The sequence below is a fragment of the Anomalospiza imberbis genome, chromosome 4 (genome assembly GCF_031753505.1).
Source record: "Anomalospiza imberbis isolate Cuckoo-Finch-1a 21T00152 chromosome 4, ASM3175350v1, whole genome shotgun sequence".
NCBI classification, from domain to species: domain Eukaryota; kingdom Metazoa; phylum Chordata; class Aves; order Passeriformes; family Viduidae; genus Anomalospiza; species Anomalospiza imberbis.
In genome coordinates this window covers 40,273,068-40,289,984 of record NC_089684.1, presented here as the reverse complement: position 1 = coordinate 40,289,984, position 16,917 = coordinate 40,273,068, and the positions used below count along the sequence as shown (strand labels likewise).

Sequence of the window (16,917 nt, the reverse complement as noted above, 5' to 3'; positions counted from 1 at the left end):
ACAGCTGCTGTCTGTGCATCCACTTGCAGCCACAGCAAGTGACAGGTGCATCTCCTCCAGATTTTTAGCTTCATTGGGATAACATTTTTGAAGCAAATTTCTCAGTTATTCCTGATTTACCATACTTTGTTTCATAGCATGGAACAGTTCTGGGTTGTAACTGGAGAGCTTTCAGATCGAATCACAGGATATCTAGTTATGTGGAAGGAGTATCCAGTTGGCAGAAGGACACTTGATCTAGTTTAAATTAAAAGCACTACAGTGTGTACACAGGATGAGGGCTGGGCCCTCCCATTTGCTTTCTCTAAAAATACCTTTTCCCCACACTCACATGAGCACAGCCACTGTGTACCCATCAATTTATTCTTTACAGGTTAAGAAACTGACTGGAACTGCCATATGCTGTGAGCATCCATGGCTACTCCAGCCCCAGCAGCATCCCACAGCCACCACCAAAGTTCCTGTCCTACACTTTCCCCATGTACCTCTGTCTTTGGGAGGTGATCTCTCACCAGGCCAGCACAGCACCCAGCGCTTGCTCACTCACATTTTCCACCTTAAGTCTTCGCAGACCCTCCTGAGCAGCCTCTGGACAGCCCCCAGTCCCTGCTGCCTCTGAACTGGTGCCAGGGATTCCTGGATTCCCTGGAGTGCACAGATAATAGTGAACACCCAGGCTAAGTTCTTCACATAGCATGGAACAGTTTTCTCCTAAGTTTAATATTTCTGTGGATGTGAGGAATTGCTCAGGACTTGACATTTTAATCATCAAAGGGCACTCCTGATAGCAGGAAATTCTGGATGCAGGAAAAAAATCTGAAAATAAAAAGAAATTACACACTTCAGGTACGTTGAACAATAAATTGTCCTGACTGAAGGGGAGCAGGAAAGCAGTAGAGGTAGCACCAGCTGAAAATGGGGTGGAGCTCTTCAAGGTGCCCACTAACAGCTGCTGTCTTCACAGGTTCAGCACTAACTGCACCAGCCCAGTTTTGCTGTGTTATACTGGTATTGCAGGCATTGGAAAACAAAGAAAATACTTCCAAACTTATTTTTCTTGTGGTGAGATCCCATTCAAAAAAACTATTGGAAAACTCACATTTTCTTCCTCAGGAAAATTTTAAGTGTATAGGAGAAACAAGTACCTGAGAAAGCAAGGGCTGCACTATGAGGCAAGAGCAATCACTGGTTTTATAACAATCTCTCCTGCTTTACAACCAAATATGCCTTGCTTTAAGTTCCCAGGAACTGGATAAAGGTTTCTTACTGTCCCCTGTGTGACCAAGTTGCATTTCTGCTAACAAAAGCAGCTTTTGTTTCCCAGTGGGCTCCTCAAAGTCTTTCTGCCAAAACTTTGAGAGAATACTGTCAACCCAACACATATTTTACCAGGGAGATCTTTCTTTCCACAAATCTTCTTGGAATTTTGTTGTTGTTGTTATTCTGGGTGGGTCTTTTTTCTTTATTACTTATTCATTTATATTATTTTTCCCAGAAATATGAAAAGTTTTGGTTTACATGAGTAAATTATTTATTCATTTTTGTGGGTGTCCAGTGAAAACAAATAAACAAAGCCAGAAGCAATTACAGCTTTCCTGGCAAAGCAGTCTACATATTGTTGAGTAAGTTGGTGTTACGCTGAGGCTGAAATAACACAAATGATGATGGGATATTCTATCCTAAAAGCAAACTGCTATAATTTACCACACAATCTGCCTTTGCCTAGTTTCTTCTGGGTGCTCTCTCTTCCCTTTTATTAACCCAACAGAAACACAAAAAAAAAAAAAAAAAGGTTAAAAAAAGGTTAATACTGAGGTGATTTTATATAGACATTGTTCAAATTTGGGAGGATGTTTTTGCATGCAGTTTCATATATTTCAGAATTGTGATCTCACAGTAATTCACAAGGCAGAAAAAATGGACTGAGAGAATCTTTTACAAATTTTGAAAGGAAAATCAATCTCCTTGTCTGTTTCTTTTTCTTTTTTATGATACCAAGGAGTCCCTCAAACACTACATAAAGAAAAAGAAACAAGTTTTCTTCTCACAGTCTAGGTATCACATTATACTATTTCAGAGTTCACAGGTTTCTATAATGGATGTTTATAGATCTTCTGAAAAAGGCTCACTCAAAATTCTTCATGGCATCTACATTAAATATTTACATTCAGGCCAAGGATATCTTGTAAAATTTTAATAGCATACCCTTCTATTTAAAAAAAGACAGTAACTAGACCTCAACACAATTGCTAGCTCTTCTATGAAGCAAAACCTTCTCAACACTGTCTAAAGTGTCATTTCTTCCCAAGGCACAAGGATGTTTATGCTGTTGTCCAAGGGGAGATAAACAGAGCAGCATACCACTCCATATTTGTAAATGTTAACTCTGCAAGGTAGAAACTGGCTTCTGTATGCACCAGGCTTCTGTTCCTTTGCTGCTCCAAGAGCCGTAATGTGACATATGGGTATGTGTAAATTGAAACAACAGAGATAGATATGGTGGCCCTGTCACAGAAAAATGTGCAGTCTTACTGTTGTGCCCCACATCATCCTGACTCCAAGGAACTTCCTTTCTGAAATGCATCTTAGGTATCAGCCCAGTGGCTTAATAGAAAATCTGGGACAATTCCATGAGTCTGCGGGGCAGTTCCACCCTCAGGTCCAGAGTATATCAGAAGTAGCTTTCCTACAGTGAGTAGGGACTGACTCTGCTACTGTGTGGTAGATGTGCTACTTCTCTAAAAAATTTCAAGAAAACACTCTGAGAATTAACAAGGGAAACACACTGAATGAACAACTGGATGTGGTGTAAGGCCAAAGTACTCACACCAACAGGTAGAAGACTGAGATCAAAGAACTCAAGGCCAGCCCTTTTTTATGTATATGTCATTCTAAAATAGACTTGTGCAAGAATCCTGGTTAATATAACACACTCTTTGCCAAATATGTACTTCAAAAATAGCCATCAACTGTAGGCATACCTTGAGTGGTGTTAGAGCTGTCTGGGTTTTGTTATGCAAAGACTGTGATAAGTTATAACACGCTGCCAGTGGAAAAAGGAGTGAAAGTGAAAAACTGAGCTGCAGAGGATTCTTGAATGAGAACTTAACAGGGAAATTTAGACCATAACAGTCATGCTTTAATAAATCAGGACACTTACTTACATGACTTAACATGGATTTAGAATCTCCAGGGATGCAGATGTCTATCATTTGGAGACTGAAACTACAGTTGGGCATCTAAGGAAAAAGTGACCAGCATATAGATACTGATACTCTGCCCAGAGAGGCCTGAATTTACAGACTCTTCTTTTACAATCTCAGTGCAGATTTCAGCTCTTAGTAGTCTTTGTTTCCAGAGAAACTAATGGGGCATTTTTTTGCAGTTCTGCTAAACTGTGATCAATTGATTTTTGTCTGTCCCAAACTTCCATGTCTCCCAGTTTTGAAAGAATTAGTCCAGTCTGTTTGACACCTAGCTCACAAGCTCAGTAAAGCAGAAGGTTTTGTATTATTACTGGCCAGAATAGTATTAACCTCAACTGAGGCAAGTTATTAATTTGTGCTACCATAAATTTGTTTATCATCAATATCATTAATCCTTTTGCACAGACAAAAAGTATGCTGAGGACATGGTTGCTGCTGTTTTCAAATGAACACTAATTGTGCAATTTGGAATTTTTCTTTGACTCGTTGTAGGTTCGCAGCAAAAGCAAAGCAGCCAAGGCTGGACTGTGTGAGGGGGATGAGGTGGTGTCTATCAATGGCAAGCCTTGTGGAGACCTAACCTATGCTGAAGTCATTGTTCTGATGGAAAGCCTGACTGACGTCCTGCAGATGCTTATCAAGAGGTACAGGAATGCTCAGGATGCTTTGGTGCAATTCAGTGAATCACCTGGAAAATGCTCGCTTTGAACACGGACTTATACTGAGAGGTTTTGCAGACTTATACTGAGAGGTTCTGATAGTCCTGTTGTTAATATCTGTAACTCTGCTTGGATGGAAAAGGAAGACAGAGAATTTGAGCTGAAGGAATTAATGTATATAATTTTGTACCAGCAGCAGTCAGGCACAGAATTAATAGTACAGTCTCCAAATGTAAGTATTAATACTTGCAAGGTGTCTACTACCATATATGCATACTGCAGGGCCCTGAGTTCAGTTATTCCCTGCACCCCTTTGAAGCAGTGAAGTGTTGTTATTCCCCACAGATAGGGAAGTGAGGCTTACATAAAACAAAGGCTGTATAGATGGAGAAACTGTGCTACACAGATAGGTCTTGATGATGACATGGCAAATGGTCTTCTTAGGTGGCAAAATGTGTTAGTGGTCAGGAGGAGGAGAGGGTCTGGAAGTCATGAATTCTATTTCTGTAGCTGTTATCACCTCACTAGATGAGGTGGGGGAAGTCACAGCTCTCTGGGTCTCAGTTTCTGCCTTTATAAAATAGTGAGAGGGAATTTCAGTTTTTGAAAATGCTTCAAGTTTCTTAAAGCAGAGAAGCTTCATACAAACTTACAAGCAGGCCAGCATTACTGCTGACTGAACATCAGTCTATTCCAATGCCTGCTCTGTAATTGCCATCAGTGTAATAAAGGCAACCTGAGTTCAGAGCCACCTACAGGAAAGCACATTCTCCCCAGACTGAATTCAGACAGGATGAACTCTGAGTTGCCTTCAGTGAAGGTAAGAAGAGGAAGAAAAGTCTTGAAACTCCCACACTTCTTGTAAAGACTTAAGGCTCCCCCCAGAGCTACTGCAGCTCCCTCTCACAGGCAGGACCAGGAAGGGATCAGAATTCATCATGACAGCTACCAGAGCAGTGTCCCCGGAAAGGCAGAAAACAAGCACTTGTCTCTGGCTACTAGGGATGTCTACACAGCATGTGGAATTCCTCATGGTTCCTGCAACCTGCACAAAGGAGCTTTCCTCAAGTGCTTAGCAGTTCAAAGTGACACTCTGCCATCAAAACTAGATGCTCTCAAGGAGTGTTCATTTTATTTATAACAGATATTTTGCATGGCCTGTGTGTACATGCTGTCTGGGGCTGAGTAATGGATCGGTGTGACAAGCTCAGGGGGACAGTGTTAGCTGAGGATTAGAGTTTACCTTCCCCAGAGTGCACAGTTCCTGCTCCTGGTTCAGCAGGGGAGCAGCTGAGTGTTCCTTATGTGATAGCTGCATTCTTCTGTTTTTAATTCATAACATGGCTATTGGAACTGCACTTGTAAGAGTGACATTTGTGACTGACCAGCTGTCTTCTCTTCAACCATAGAAATAGCTCACCATACTTTGATTCCTGCCTGTTGCTGTTCCATAACTGATATTTCAGTTGTCTGAAGGTCACAGGATGCTGTAGCTGAAAGGGACTCTCCGTTGCTCTTGCTAGAATGCATGGTAAACAGCAAGGCATGTCCTGAAAATCAGAACCAAAACAGAGTGTTTATACCATGTAATTCAGTGTTTCATGGAATGAAACCATGTCAGAAGTTATTGGAAAACTGCAGTTGCTCAACACTGTGAAAGTGACTAAAATGTTCTAAAGAAATTCACTCTGAGAATCTTTAAACTTCTTCTCAGCAGATCATCTCTCCCAAATCCCAGTCCTTGCTGTCTGTATCTTCCTAGGTATGGGAGAATGGACTGAAACACTTCTCTTCCACTCCCATCTTGTTTGTGGGTGCTATCCCTCTCAGCACTACCCCCATAAGGACTTTTCAGGAAGTGTCTTTGCATCCTTTGAGGGCAATGAAAAGCAAATCCTTCCTTTCCTGAGTAGCCACTTGTAAGCAGCCATCACAAGAAAATGCTGGAAAGCATGAGGAAAGAATAATTTAAGTGGTGTTCCACTGGTGATCTTTACATCTAACTCTCTTTTGTTAGCAGGGAAGAATATTTTCCATTGGAAAGCTCCTGGCTGTCCCTAAATTTTTTGCATGAAGGATGCGATTTTCACAGGCATCAATTGTTGACCTAATTCTGCTCTTACACATCGTCCTGGGAGGAAAATTGGGCTTTTAAAATAGTTTTTAAAATGCTACTTGGCCTTTGATGTCTACCAAAAGTTTTCCCAATGCCGTGTAAGGCACAGCGAGTTAATGACCAGCAGCAGTGCCCAGAAAATGCTCGGTTTACAGGATGAGAGGAAAGCGACACCCTGCAGGGTGGAAACTCCCATATGCCGTGTGGGGGAGCATCTCACTGATCTTCCCGGCAAATGCTGAGCAGATGGATCCAGGAAACATGGAGAGAGGGGACAGACACCGAAACGCCAGCCTGGCCTTCTCACATCAGTGTTAGCAGTTCCTGGGCTACTGCTGAGTCTGGAGAGAATATTTCTAGGGAGAAGAAGGGAGTGCTCAGTGCATGCTGACATGAAATACGCCACGTAGGGAGTAAAAACATGAGCCGGCGACAAACCCTGCCATGCTGACTCCAGGAGTTCTGCTTCCTTCCTGGAATTACACCAGGGCTGTTGTTCCTGCAGTGAGCTGGAAAGGTCTGAAACAGAAACAATAATTTGACAAAACAGAATCTGAAATTACAAAAAAGAAATCATACCCAGTATTCTGCCTTTTGACACAGGATACACAATTATGTCTATATAGAGTAGAAGTATATCCATACATAGCAAGGGCCTTTTAAGGTGGAAATCTTTCTCTCCCACACATACACACAATCATTCAACTACCAATAAAGGCTAACATTTAGCTGGTCCAGCTCCCAGTCCATATCCTACAAGGAAATGTTTACAGATTTCTGTAATTTATCTGTGCTCAAGAGCAGTACAATTGATCATCCAAATAGCATCATCCGATGGGATCCAGCAGCACTCACAAAGAGCTCCCTAAATTAAAATCTGTCTGACCTTTACCAAGCCCCATATGTGGTGAAATGGATCTTACACCTTTTATGCTATTTGAGGCAGACCCAGACTGCCACGAGCAGTAAGCTGCATGCCTGAAAAGCAAGCGATATTGAAGTTTCTTCAGCACACTGACAGATTCATTCCTTCTGCTGCTTCTTCCAACCTTTATTTCTAGGGGGTTTCAAACTTTCAGAATAGCCAGAATACCTGCTTTTGATTTCAAAAATCTCTGTAGTGCTTAATGGGGACTTTACTGGGGACACCTACCACTTCCCTCATTTGAAAAAGTGCTTTGCGACCTTCTAGCAGATAGAAACTCTAAATAACATGCTGCAGCCTTGCTGTGCAGAGGTTTCTCCTTAAATTAATAGTACTCAGTACGGTCGGGAATACTGAAAGAAGGTGCTAGAGAGTACACCAGGTGTCCTAAGAGCAGTAAATCATCTTAACTGGGCCAGAGGAATTAATAGTTTAGAAAAAGGAGCTACAGTGACATATATTGTAGGTTTTGTGAGAACAACATTTTCCAGGTGGAAATAGTGTACTTTTAAATAGGTAGGAAATATTGTATAGGTTCACTACCCCTTTTTCCTGGATCACCCAGAATATTTCAATTAATCCATGATATATAAGGATGATGATCCTCTCAGGAATTCTTCAAATGTGTCTTTCAAATATTCATTTCCCTCCCTCTGATCCTTATCCAGTACTTCTCTATTCCTAAGAGAGTGAATGATTTGGGAGAGGAACCGCATGTAAGGATGGTGCCTAAAACTGTTGCAGTAGTGGCTACAGAGACAAAAAATAACCACTCCTGTGGTGTCATGCAAAGTCAATTTTCTCACAGACATGTGAAATATGAAGTATTGTCTCAAAAGTCTCAGAAGCATTTCTCTGGAAACCCTATAACAGAAATGCATCTGTAAAAGCACACTGATGTTAAGAATGATACAATTCCACATTTCAGGTTAGTAGTGGGGTAATAGTTCTACCAGTGTCGAGTAATTTCCCTCTTACTGGACTGCTAAGTTGAAAATTTTTGAAAGATACAAAGATGCTTCTATTCAAAATGTTTACATTCTGGGAAAATTCTTCTATTTAAGTGGACCTGGTAGAAGGTGCCACAATTAATTAGGGTGGAGAAATACTATGCAGAAATTGCTTTTGCAACTCTATTTACAATAGCTGTGCTTACAGAAGCTTAATTTCTTGAATTTTTTTATGTATGTGCAGATCCTCCAGTGGAATAAATGAAACCTTGAATGCTGAAAGAGAAAATGGGAAGCACGAGAATATAAAAATTGAGGACTATGGGGAGAACACCACACTGCAAATTAACACAGCGCAAGAGATACCCCATGGAGATTTATGCATCACAGAGATTTACAGTGGGACTCACCATGGAGCAGCAGAAAGCAACACACACTTTGCTGAAACAAAACAAGAGACCACACAAAGCCACAGAATTCCTCCTAAAGTGATAGGCACCCCCAAAGTGATCGTGACAGATGAGGCTGGTGTCAGAGGGTCGGCAGAAGAAGGGCCAGGTGCTATGGTTGAGCTGCAGCTGTCCCTCTCAAATGATGCCCACAAGGCCACCAGTGCTCCTGCTGTGACTCTCTTGGGGTCAGAAAAGTGCCCCCCTTCAGGCAGAGGACCCAGTGCACCACAGGACGGGAGCAGCCCCCTCATCGCAGTTCCCCTGGGTGTGAAGGAGGGCAACATCCAGTGGTCAAACAAAGTAGTCCACTTTTCTAGCAGCAAGGAGGTCAAGAGGATCCAAGGTGCAGCTCCATCTATCCCCAGGGTGGAGGTGATCCTAGACTGCTCAGACAGGGAGAAGGAAGCACCCAGGTCTCTGTCTGAAAGGGGGTGTGTTGATTCTCTTGTAGAAGGAGGGCAGTCAGAAGCACCTCCTTCCCTCCTCTCCTTTGCAATCTCACCAGAAGCCACAGTGCAGGGAGAAGACAGCAAGCACTCGGAAAAGGAACACAGACCTCTCAAACACAGGGCAAGGCACGCAAGTGAGTATGTCCCATCTAATCATTTGCACTGCCTGGGGGCAGCTTTGGTAGCTTTGGATATAATTTCAGGATTTAGAATGTATTCGAAAAAAAAAAAATGTTTAGAGATTTTTTTTTCTGCAGTTTTCTAACTTTCCCTCTCTTCTTTTCTCTTAAATGATGTTTCTGTTCTTGCTTTATGTATTTTTCAGGGTAATACAATGCTCCTGGTGATGAGCCAAGAGTGTACCCATGCCTTAACTGTGCTGAATAACTTTGCTTAGTAGACTTCCACTTTGAAATTAACTCATGACATTGTCCAACTAAAAATACTTACATCTCCTGAAAGGGCTGAACTCTGCTGTTCTTCTAACTCATATTCAGTAGCAATCTGTAAAATATTAACAAAAAGAGCAAGTTGCTTGCACATGTCTAAGTGAATCCTGTGGCTTTCTCCTTTTATAGCAAAAGCTTTGTGTTGTCATTTGCATCATCTAAAACCAAAGCCATGCCACTGCTTTGAAAAGTTCATAAAAAAGTCTAGCAGCAAAGCTTGATGTTGTCTGCAGAAGAGATTTTGACAGACACCAGCATGTGTATAACTGTTACATGATCCTTTTGGTGTGGTCAGCCTTCTCAAGACTGTAAAGTGAACATGTTATTTCTCCTGACTCCCAGACCCAGAGGTCAGCTTCAAAAGGTGTCCAAGAAGTTTACTTGGAAGCAAACTTGTCACTGGAGCCAATATTGATTAATTGGGTGTAGAGGTGTAATATTTATTAATTAATCTATTCATTTCTTTGTTATTTTATTCATCTGGGAGCTTTCTGTTGATTGCTTGCTCCTTCCCAGCAATGTGAAGAATCCTGTCTGGGGATTTAGTAGCAGTATGTCAAAGGTGCTTGAATGTGTGCAGTGAGATACTGTAGCAACAAACTATTTCATATGTAGCATTGGAACTCCTCTGCTAACCCACTGCTAATTCCTCTGGAAGCATATTTTTAGCATGATAGCCATTTGTGTCTCATTGGCAAGTGGATTGGGCAGTTACTTATGCCTAAGCGTCTGTATGCAGCCCACATATTTTGGGCATATTAAATGAAGTATAAAATAAAAGTGCACATGCTTCACATTTTGTCTGCGAATTCAGAACCAACTGTGGGACTGTGCCTGCATTTCTTAGGGAATTACTTGCAGTGCCTGTCTTAAAAGGCAAAAGTACAAAGATGAACTACTTTTTAAATGATAAACTCTTCTTTCAAGAAGAAGTCCTGTCCTTTTTCCATGTCAACTACGATAATCTCAGTCTCTTCTAAACTAGTGGCAGGTCATTATCCTTAGGAACCACTGATTTAACACAAATTTTTTGCATTATTATTACTATAGTTATAGTTACAGTTATAATTATAATTATTATTATTATTATTATTAACCTGTCTACACATTAGAAAAAACAAATTGCCCAGCATAGTGAATGCTCCATGTGCAGCAAATACTATGCATGTTTTTTGCAAAAATAGAAGTTATTATGCAGCATTTAAGTCTGAACTAAAGAAGAACTTCTATTATGGACATTTGATCTCTTTAGCAGAAATTTTCTCTGTAAATATTATTCAGATTATACTTACCTGAATAGGTAGCACTCTAACACTAAAACCCATAGTTTTGGAAAATACCTTCAGTGACCATTGTAAGCAATTGCATTGTCACAGGAACTGAGCCGAGGATTTTGTGATTCGGCTCTCCAACCATAAAATATTACAAATTGCTGGTCTGGGTGCCATGCTCTTTTCTCATCTATAGATTCTTGTGAGGACCATTAGTCCAGTTGTGCAGTCATCTGGCATAATGGCAAAACTCCAATTGTCTTTAATAGGAGAAGTATCAGACTCCATCTACTGACTTGGCTAAAAGGATCATGACTAGAAAACACATGGCATGGCTTTCTTTAATAAGTTTGTTTTATTTATGCCAGAAAAATATTCTAAATAATTTACATTTATCAGAGGCATGTTTTTTCCTCATGACCATTGATTTAGTCAGGAATAGCTTTAAATTCCATGTTTTTTGAAGGGAGGAGCTATTGAGGCTGTCATTGATGAGGCTCAGTGGTAGAGTGTGAGGAAGGGAAAGCAGCAGGGGCACCACCTGACTAGCATTGCCCCATGAGGCACATGCTCCATGTTCCATTACAAGGAAGCAGTCACACTGATGTCCAGTGCATCCATCAGCCTTGCAGCTGCATCTGTTCCTCTTTCACATGACCTGATGAAAACCAGTAGTTTATGTTTTCAGAAATATTGTTACTGATACTCTCAATAACTTGAGAAATTAGTTGAATCTCCTTCTTAAATGTGTATTCATTCTTGCCACATTTCCAAAATAAATATTCTCTATATGTTATATCTTACAGAACATACATTTCAGGCAAGTAATGCTTGTTTAAAGACTGAAGACTGAATACTTGTTTAAAGGCTGCTTTCATTGTGTACCATGGACAAACTCCCACATCTACCAAGGGGCTGAAAGTTAATGCTAGTGGTTTCTGTGTATGTCCTTCTGGATGTATACTTGCTTTTAAACAGCTAATACAAAGTAGCATACTGACTTTTAGCAAGTTTGTAATTTATAGGAGTAAAAGAAGCACCTAAATGGAAGAAGCTGCTGCCACTGTCAGACAGAATCTGCTCAGTTTCACTTGATATTAGACATTAAGCAGTAATGGGCCTGCCTGGCTGGGAATGGCTGCTGTAAAACTAGGAACTTGTAGTCAAATACTTGGAAAATACCAGATCAGAAGCTGGATAAATAAGAAAATATCATCTGCCTGTTGGTGCTGGGAATAAAACTTAAGAATGCTAGAAATAAAGACATGTGTACTGTTCCTGTTGAGCTAAGAGTGTCCTAAACAAAGTGATGTAGCCTTTGAACTTGCATGGGTGTGTCTCCAAGGCATGCTGGGTATGGAATTTATAACACAGCTGATACTGTGAGGAAAGCTCGAGTATAATGAACTTTCCATACAAAAGAAATGTTTTCATATTTAATGAATTTCAATACAGAAAAATGCACTTGATAGTCTCCTTGCAGTTTCATGGACCGCATGAATTTAATGTGCACTCTTTTTTCTTTCCACAGGGCTCCGACGAAGCGAGAGCCTGTCAGAGAAGCAGGTGAAAGAAGCCAAATCTAAATGTAAAAGCATTGCACTGCTGCTGACGGCAGCTCCCAACCCCAATTCCAAGGGGGTGTTGATGTTCAAGAAGCGCCGCCAAAGGGCGAGGAAATACACTTTAGTCAGCTACGGGACTGGGGAGTTAGAACGTGACGAGGACGAGGGGGAAGAGGGTGAAGGTGAAGAGGGGGACAAGGAAAACACTTTTGAGGTGAGCTTGCTTGCAACAAGTGAGTCGGAAATAGATGAAGATTTTTTCTCTGACATTGACAAGGACGGCAAGATCGTGACATTCGACTGGGACAGTGGTCTGCTCGAGGTGGAAAAGAAGACAAAAAGTGGAGAGGAGATGCAGACACTTGCAGACAGCACAGGGAAAGGGGCCCTCATGTTTGCCAAGAGGCGGCAGAGGATGGATCAGATTACGGCCGAGCAAGAGGAGATGAAGGCAAGCACAGTGCAGACAGAGGAGCACAGGGAAATCACCGTGACAGAGAACTTCCAGAAAATGAGCTCTTCCGTCTATCAATCAAAAGAGGAGGAAATGTCAAGACAGCAGAGCTGTGTGAGCAAAAGCTACACAGACGTGAGCCAGAATCACAGCAAAGTGGTACAACAAAATGGCTTTGGCTTAGCACCTGGCACAAACCTCTCCTTTCAGTCCTCTGGAACTCAAAAGGCAGCATCTCTGAATAAAACTGCAAAACCCTTCCCCTCCGGAGTTCAAAACCGAGCAGCTGCACCATTTTCACCCATAAGAAATGTCACCAGTCCCCTTTCAGATGCAGCAGCACCACCTCCTTACTGCTCTGTCAGCCCACCAGCAGAGGCTTTCTACAGACCTGTCTCAGCTCCTGTGGCCAGCAAGGCTGCCCCACCTGCGTGGGCAGCCACCGAGCCCACGGAACACATTGCGTCCAGGGATGAAAGGATTGCTGTGCCAGCCAAAAGAACCGGGATACTGCAGGAGGCAAAGAGAAGAAGCACTTCCAAACCTATGTTCAATTTCAAAGATGCACCCAAAGTAAGTCCTAATCCTGCCCTGTTGTCCCTTGTACACAATGCAGAGGGCAAAAAAGGGACCGGAGCTGGTTTTGAGTCAGGACCCGAAGAAGACTACCTCAGTTTGGGAGCAGAAGCTTGCAATTTCATGCAGACTCAAGCATCTAAACAAAAGGCCCCTCCTCCTGTTGCTCCAAAACCTTCACTCAAGGTGTCTCCTTCTGCTAGTACTCCAGTTTCACCGGTTTGGTCACCTTCAGCTGCTGCTTCCAACAAGCCTCCTTCTTTTCCAGCACCGACCTCACCTCAGGCAGCATATCCTGCACCACCCAAATCTCCACAGTATCCTAATTCTCCCATCCATCCCCCAAGCACTCTCGACCTTTCTGGTCCTTTCAAAGGGCCTCAGGCCAGCCTGGCGAGTCCAAACCTTGCCCCCAAGGCAACACCAGTCACCCCAAGTGCTGCAGAAACAAAGCCTCCCTTTGAGATGCCACCAGCTATGAGTGGGAAAGGAGCACAGCTGTTTGCCAGGAGGCATTCCCGAATGGAGAAGTATGTGGTGGATTCAGAGACTGTGCAGGCAAACATGGCACGAGCCGCATCCCCAACTCCATCTTTACCAGCTTCTTGGAAATATTCATCTAATGTCCGAGCACCTCCACCCATTGCTTATAATCCCATCCACTGCCCATCTTACCCTCCTGCTGCTACCAAGCCTTCCTCTAAGGCTGCTGCTGCTACCAAAAACACAAAAAGAAAACCTAAGAAAGGTCTCAATGCTTTGGATATCATGAAACATCAACCTTATCAACTTGATCCATCTCTATTTACTTTCCAACCTCCTAAGGAAAGCCTTGCCATGAAGCAGACATCGAAGCTGTCCACTTCAAAGCAAACACTGCCTTTACCTCCCTACCTTCCACCTGGTGCTGGCTCTCCTACAAGGGCCCGGCCCTCTTCAGTGTACTCCGTGCCCGCCTACGGGTCCCAGCCTTCGTTCCCGTCAAACGCCTCTCTCCCAGGGAATGAATCATATTCATCCACAGGCTACTCTGCGTTTTCTAAACCAGAAACCACCACATCCTCTTTGTTTACTGCTCCGAGGCCAAAATTTTCAGCCAAGAAAGCTGGCGTCACTGCACAGGTGTGGAAGCCATCAGTTATTCAAGAGTAAACCTGGTTTCTAAGCAGAAACTTAGTGTCCATTTTGCTTGCAGTCACTGGTTTGCAGTGGTCACCTGGCACAGAGATTGTACCAGTGGTGTTCCTTAGCTTACTTAAGAATGTCAGATGTATCACCTCAAATCTGGGTCCAAAATATTTGAACTTTTTAAAGGAATCAAAATAGATCTAAAATTTTTAGCACATTTATGCATTTTATCAGGTGCTTTACAGAGATGACATCCTGAAATGGAGAGGTGCCATTGCATGAAGTGAGCAGGACACTAGGTTTTTACTTTAGGACTACAACAATAGAAACAATGAGCAATATTCCTGGTATGTCAAATTAACAGAGAACAGCTTTCTTCCTGTCCCTCTCCCCAACTGTGTTCTAATGACCTAGGGATTAGAGGACTTTGGTGGTTTGGATTTTTTTTTTAAATAAGTGCCTTATTAACAAATAGTAATATGTATTATTAACAAAGCATAAAATAGATACAGTGTTAGACTCTGACTGATCATGAGCAGAACACAATTGGATAGACCTTTGGCCTGCACAGAGCCTCATGGAATTCACTCAGAATCTGTCCTGGCTCGAAGGTCCTTCCACAGGAATCTGATTGATCAGCCAGGGGCTTAGCTTGTAAGCTATGTGGATCAGCTGTGATCCAAAATCATTAATTGCCTCTGTGATTTCACAGAGAACGTGCTGTAAGAGATGCTGGAGTGTTATGAAGACTAAAAAGAGGTGGAAAGACAGCTGGACAAATTGTTTAAAACTTCCCATTTTGGGGAAATTTCACATCCCACATGCAGGCATATTTTTAACCAGAGTTCGCCTTGAACCCAGCAAGTATGAGAGAAGCCTGTAAATCAAAATTATTGAGCAGTCAGAGAGGTGAGCTGGGTTTTGCAGCTGCAAAGTAATGAACCAGTTTCTTGTGAAAGCACAGTGACTGAGAACTGGAGGGCTGCCTGTAGAGTGCTGATTCTTGCTCCCAGAGTACTCTGTGCCACAGAAATTACCAGTAAATCATGATTATGACCGTGTCTTCCTACTGGCCTCATGTACACATTTAATTTTCTTCTCATGGGCCTCTACAGTGCTTCTTCCCACTTTAAATCTTTTTACTCTTGTCTTTTACTATCTTTTACTTGTCATATTGGGGACTAAGGATTGAAATACTGCTACTGGGGAGAACTTTTAAGAGCCTGTGGTCTTGAAATGTACTGTATAATCCTGCAGTGAATCTAGAGCAAATATTTGAGTAGTTTAGTATGGCTTTCATCAGCATCAGTGGTGCTTGGGCTAAAACAAGGTGCTGTTTCTCACAACCAAAGGAATTAAAATCCGTCCCAGGTGTGAAGCTAAAGATTAAAGCATAACTCTGTGAATAAAGGTGGCAGAATCTGTTGGTATATTTGTTTAAACTATCATTCAGCTAGTTACAGACCAGATTATGGACCTTGTATATCACAGCATGGTTTGTAGAACCATCTATCTCGATGAAGAAAACATTCCTAAGTATGAACAAAATCTCTGTAGTTTGGTCCTATGATGGTAATTCAAATTGCAATCAAAGATGAGAAGAATGCATTTGGTTGCATATGCAGAAAGCAGGCTGAATTAAAACTCTAATCAAACCAATAAAAAACCTTTCTATGAATTTTGGACCTCCAAAATTCTACTCTCCCCTTTAAATTTTAGATTGGGATACTGACTGAATTAGAAGAAAATGACCAAGGGATCCATCCCCCCACTAAAATTTAGAAAAAAATGATACAAAATGCAGAGGGGAAAAAATTGAAAAACTCAATAAATATTTATACTGCATTTACCTGGAAATAGAAAGTAGCAATATTTTAGTCCTTTGGAGATCTCCCTTCTACCTGTTTTCCACTGTCAATATCTGTACTTTTCTTCTATCATTAAACTTGTCCCTTTCCTCTCTGCCTGTTTGTGGCTTTTTTCTTTGGTTTGGCTGCTATTTTTTTTTTGTTTCACTTCCATGTACACACTGACAGTATATTTTTGGGGGAAGTCTATTCCCTATGCTAGCCTGTAAACATGAAATCTCCTTCTTCCCCTTCTTCACCCTTTTGCTTCCTCCTTTCTTCCCCTCTTTCCAAGTTCACCCTAGAGTTGCACACACTCTTTCAGGTGGACTTTAAGACACCAGTATATACTTGGAATAAAGATCCCCTGCCAAAGGTAAGTAGTGCTGTGAAAAGACACAGAAATCTGATCAGCCTCATATTGCCTTCCATGATTTGCTTAGTCTCCTCCTGTAAAGCACATCTGTAAATTATAATCATACTTCTGTACTTGTTCACCCCAGCACCAAAAGAATATTTCCTTTCCCTAGTGAGGAGATTTATAGCAGCTTTGTCCTTCCTCCACAAGTGTTGATATTGATGTCTGTGGCTCCCAGACACAGGAGCTTAGAAAGTGCATCTATGCTGAAAAGCTGAATTTTGATCACATTTGCATTCAAACACAAGTATTTTATATGGCCTAGAACAATGACAGAAGGATTTTTAAAGCACCAGTTAGAGTTAAAAACAAAAATCTCAATTACATTAGTGCTCTTAACTCAGTTCAGATCTTTTGAAAATCTTATTCAAAGCCCAACTCTGAATTCAATTTCTTATGTACACATCATTCTACACACATGGAACTTGGATCCAGCTTGGCTTCAAGGCTCT

The 16,917-nt window shown here is 41.8% G+C and overlaps 1 protein-coding gene and 1 long non-coding RNA gene across 4 annotated transcripts in view; one reads left to right on the top strand and one right to left on the bottom strand.

The window, feature by feature from the left end:
* Positions 1-16,917, top strand: part of SYNPO2 (synaptopodin 2) — a 78,051-nt gene that overhangs the window by 47,757 nt on the left and 13,377 nt on the right. For both annotated transcript variants that reach the window (XM_068187985.1, XM_068187986.1), the window contains exons 2-4: positions 3,699-3,850; positions 8,101-8,891; positions 12,009-14,194. In XM_068187985.1, the coding sequence (XP_068044086.1) occupies positions 3,699-3,850; positions 8,101-8,891; positions 12,009-14,194 (3,129 nt within the window). The remainder of the gene's footprint in view (positions 1-3,698; positions 3,851-8,100; positions 8,892-12,008; positions 14,195-16,917) is intronic.
* LOC137472686 (uncharacterized) overlaps positions 1,966-16,917 on the bottom strand; it is a 50,937-nt gene continuing 35,985 nt past the window's right edge. Inside the window, exons 2-5 of one of the 2 annotated variants that reach the window (XR_010998368.1) lie at positions 9,204-9,261; positions 6,420-6,490; positions 5,109-5,415; positions 1,966-3,990 (exon numbers count right to left, since the gene is read on the bottom strand). This is a non-coding gene — a long non-coding RNA (uncharacterized lncRNA). Of the gene's footprint in view, positions 5,416-6,419; positions 6,491-9,203; positions 9,262-16,917 lie in introns of both variants that reach the window. The other variant, XR_010998367.1, reaches the window with a different exon arrangement.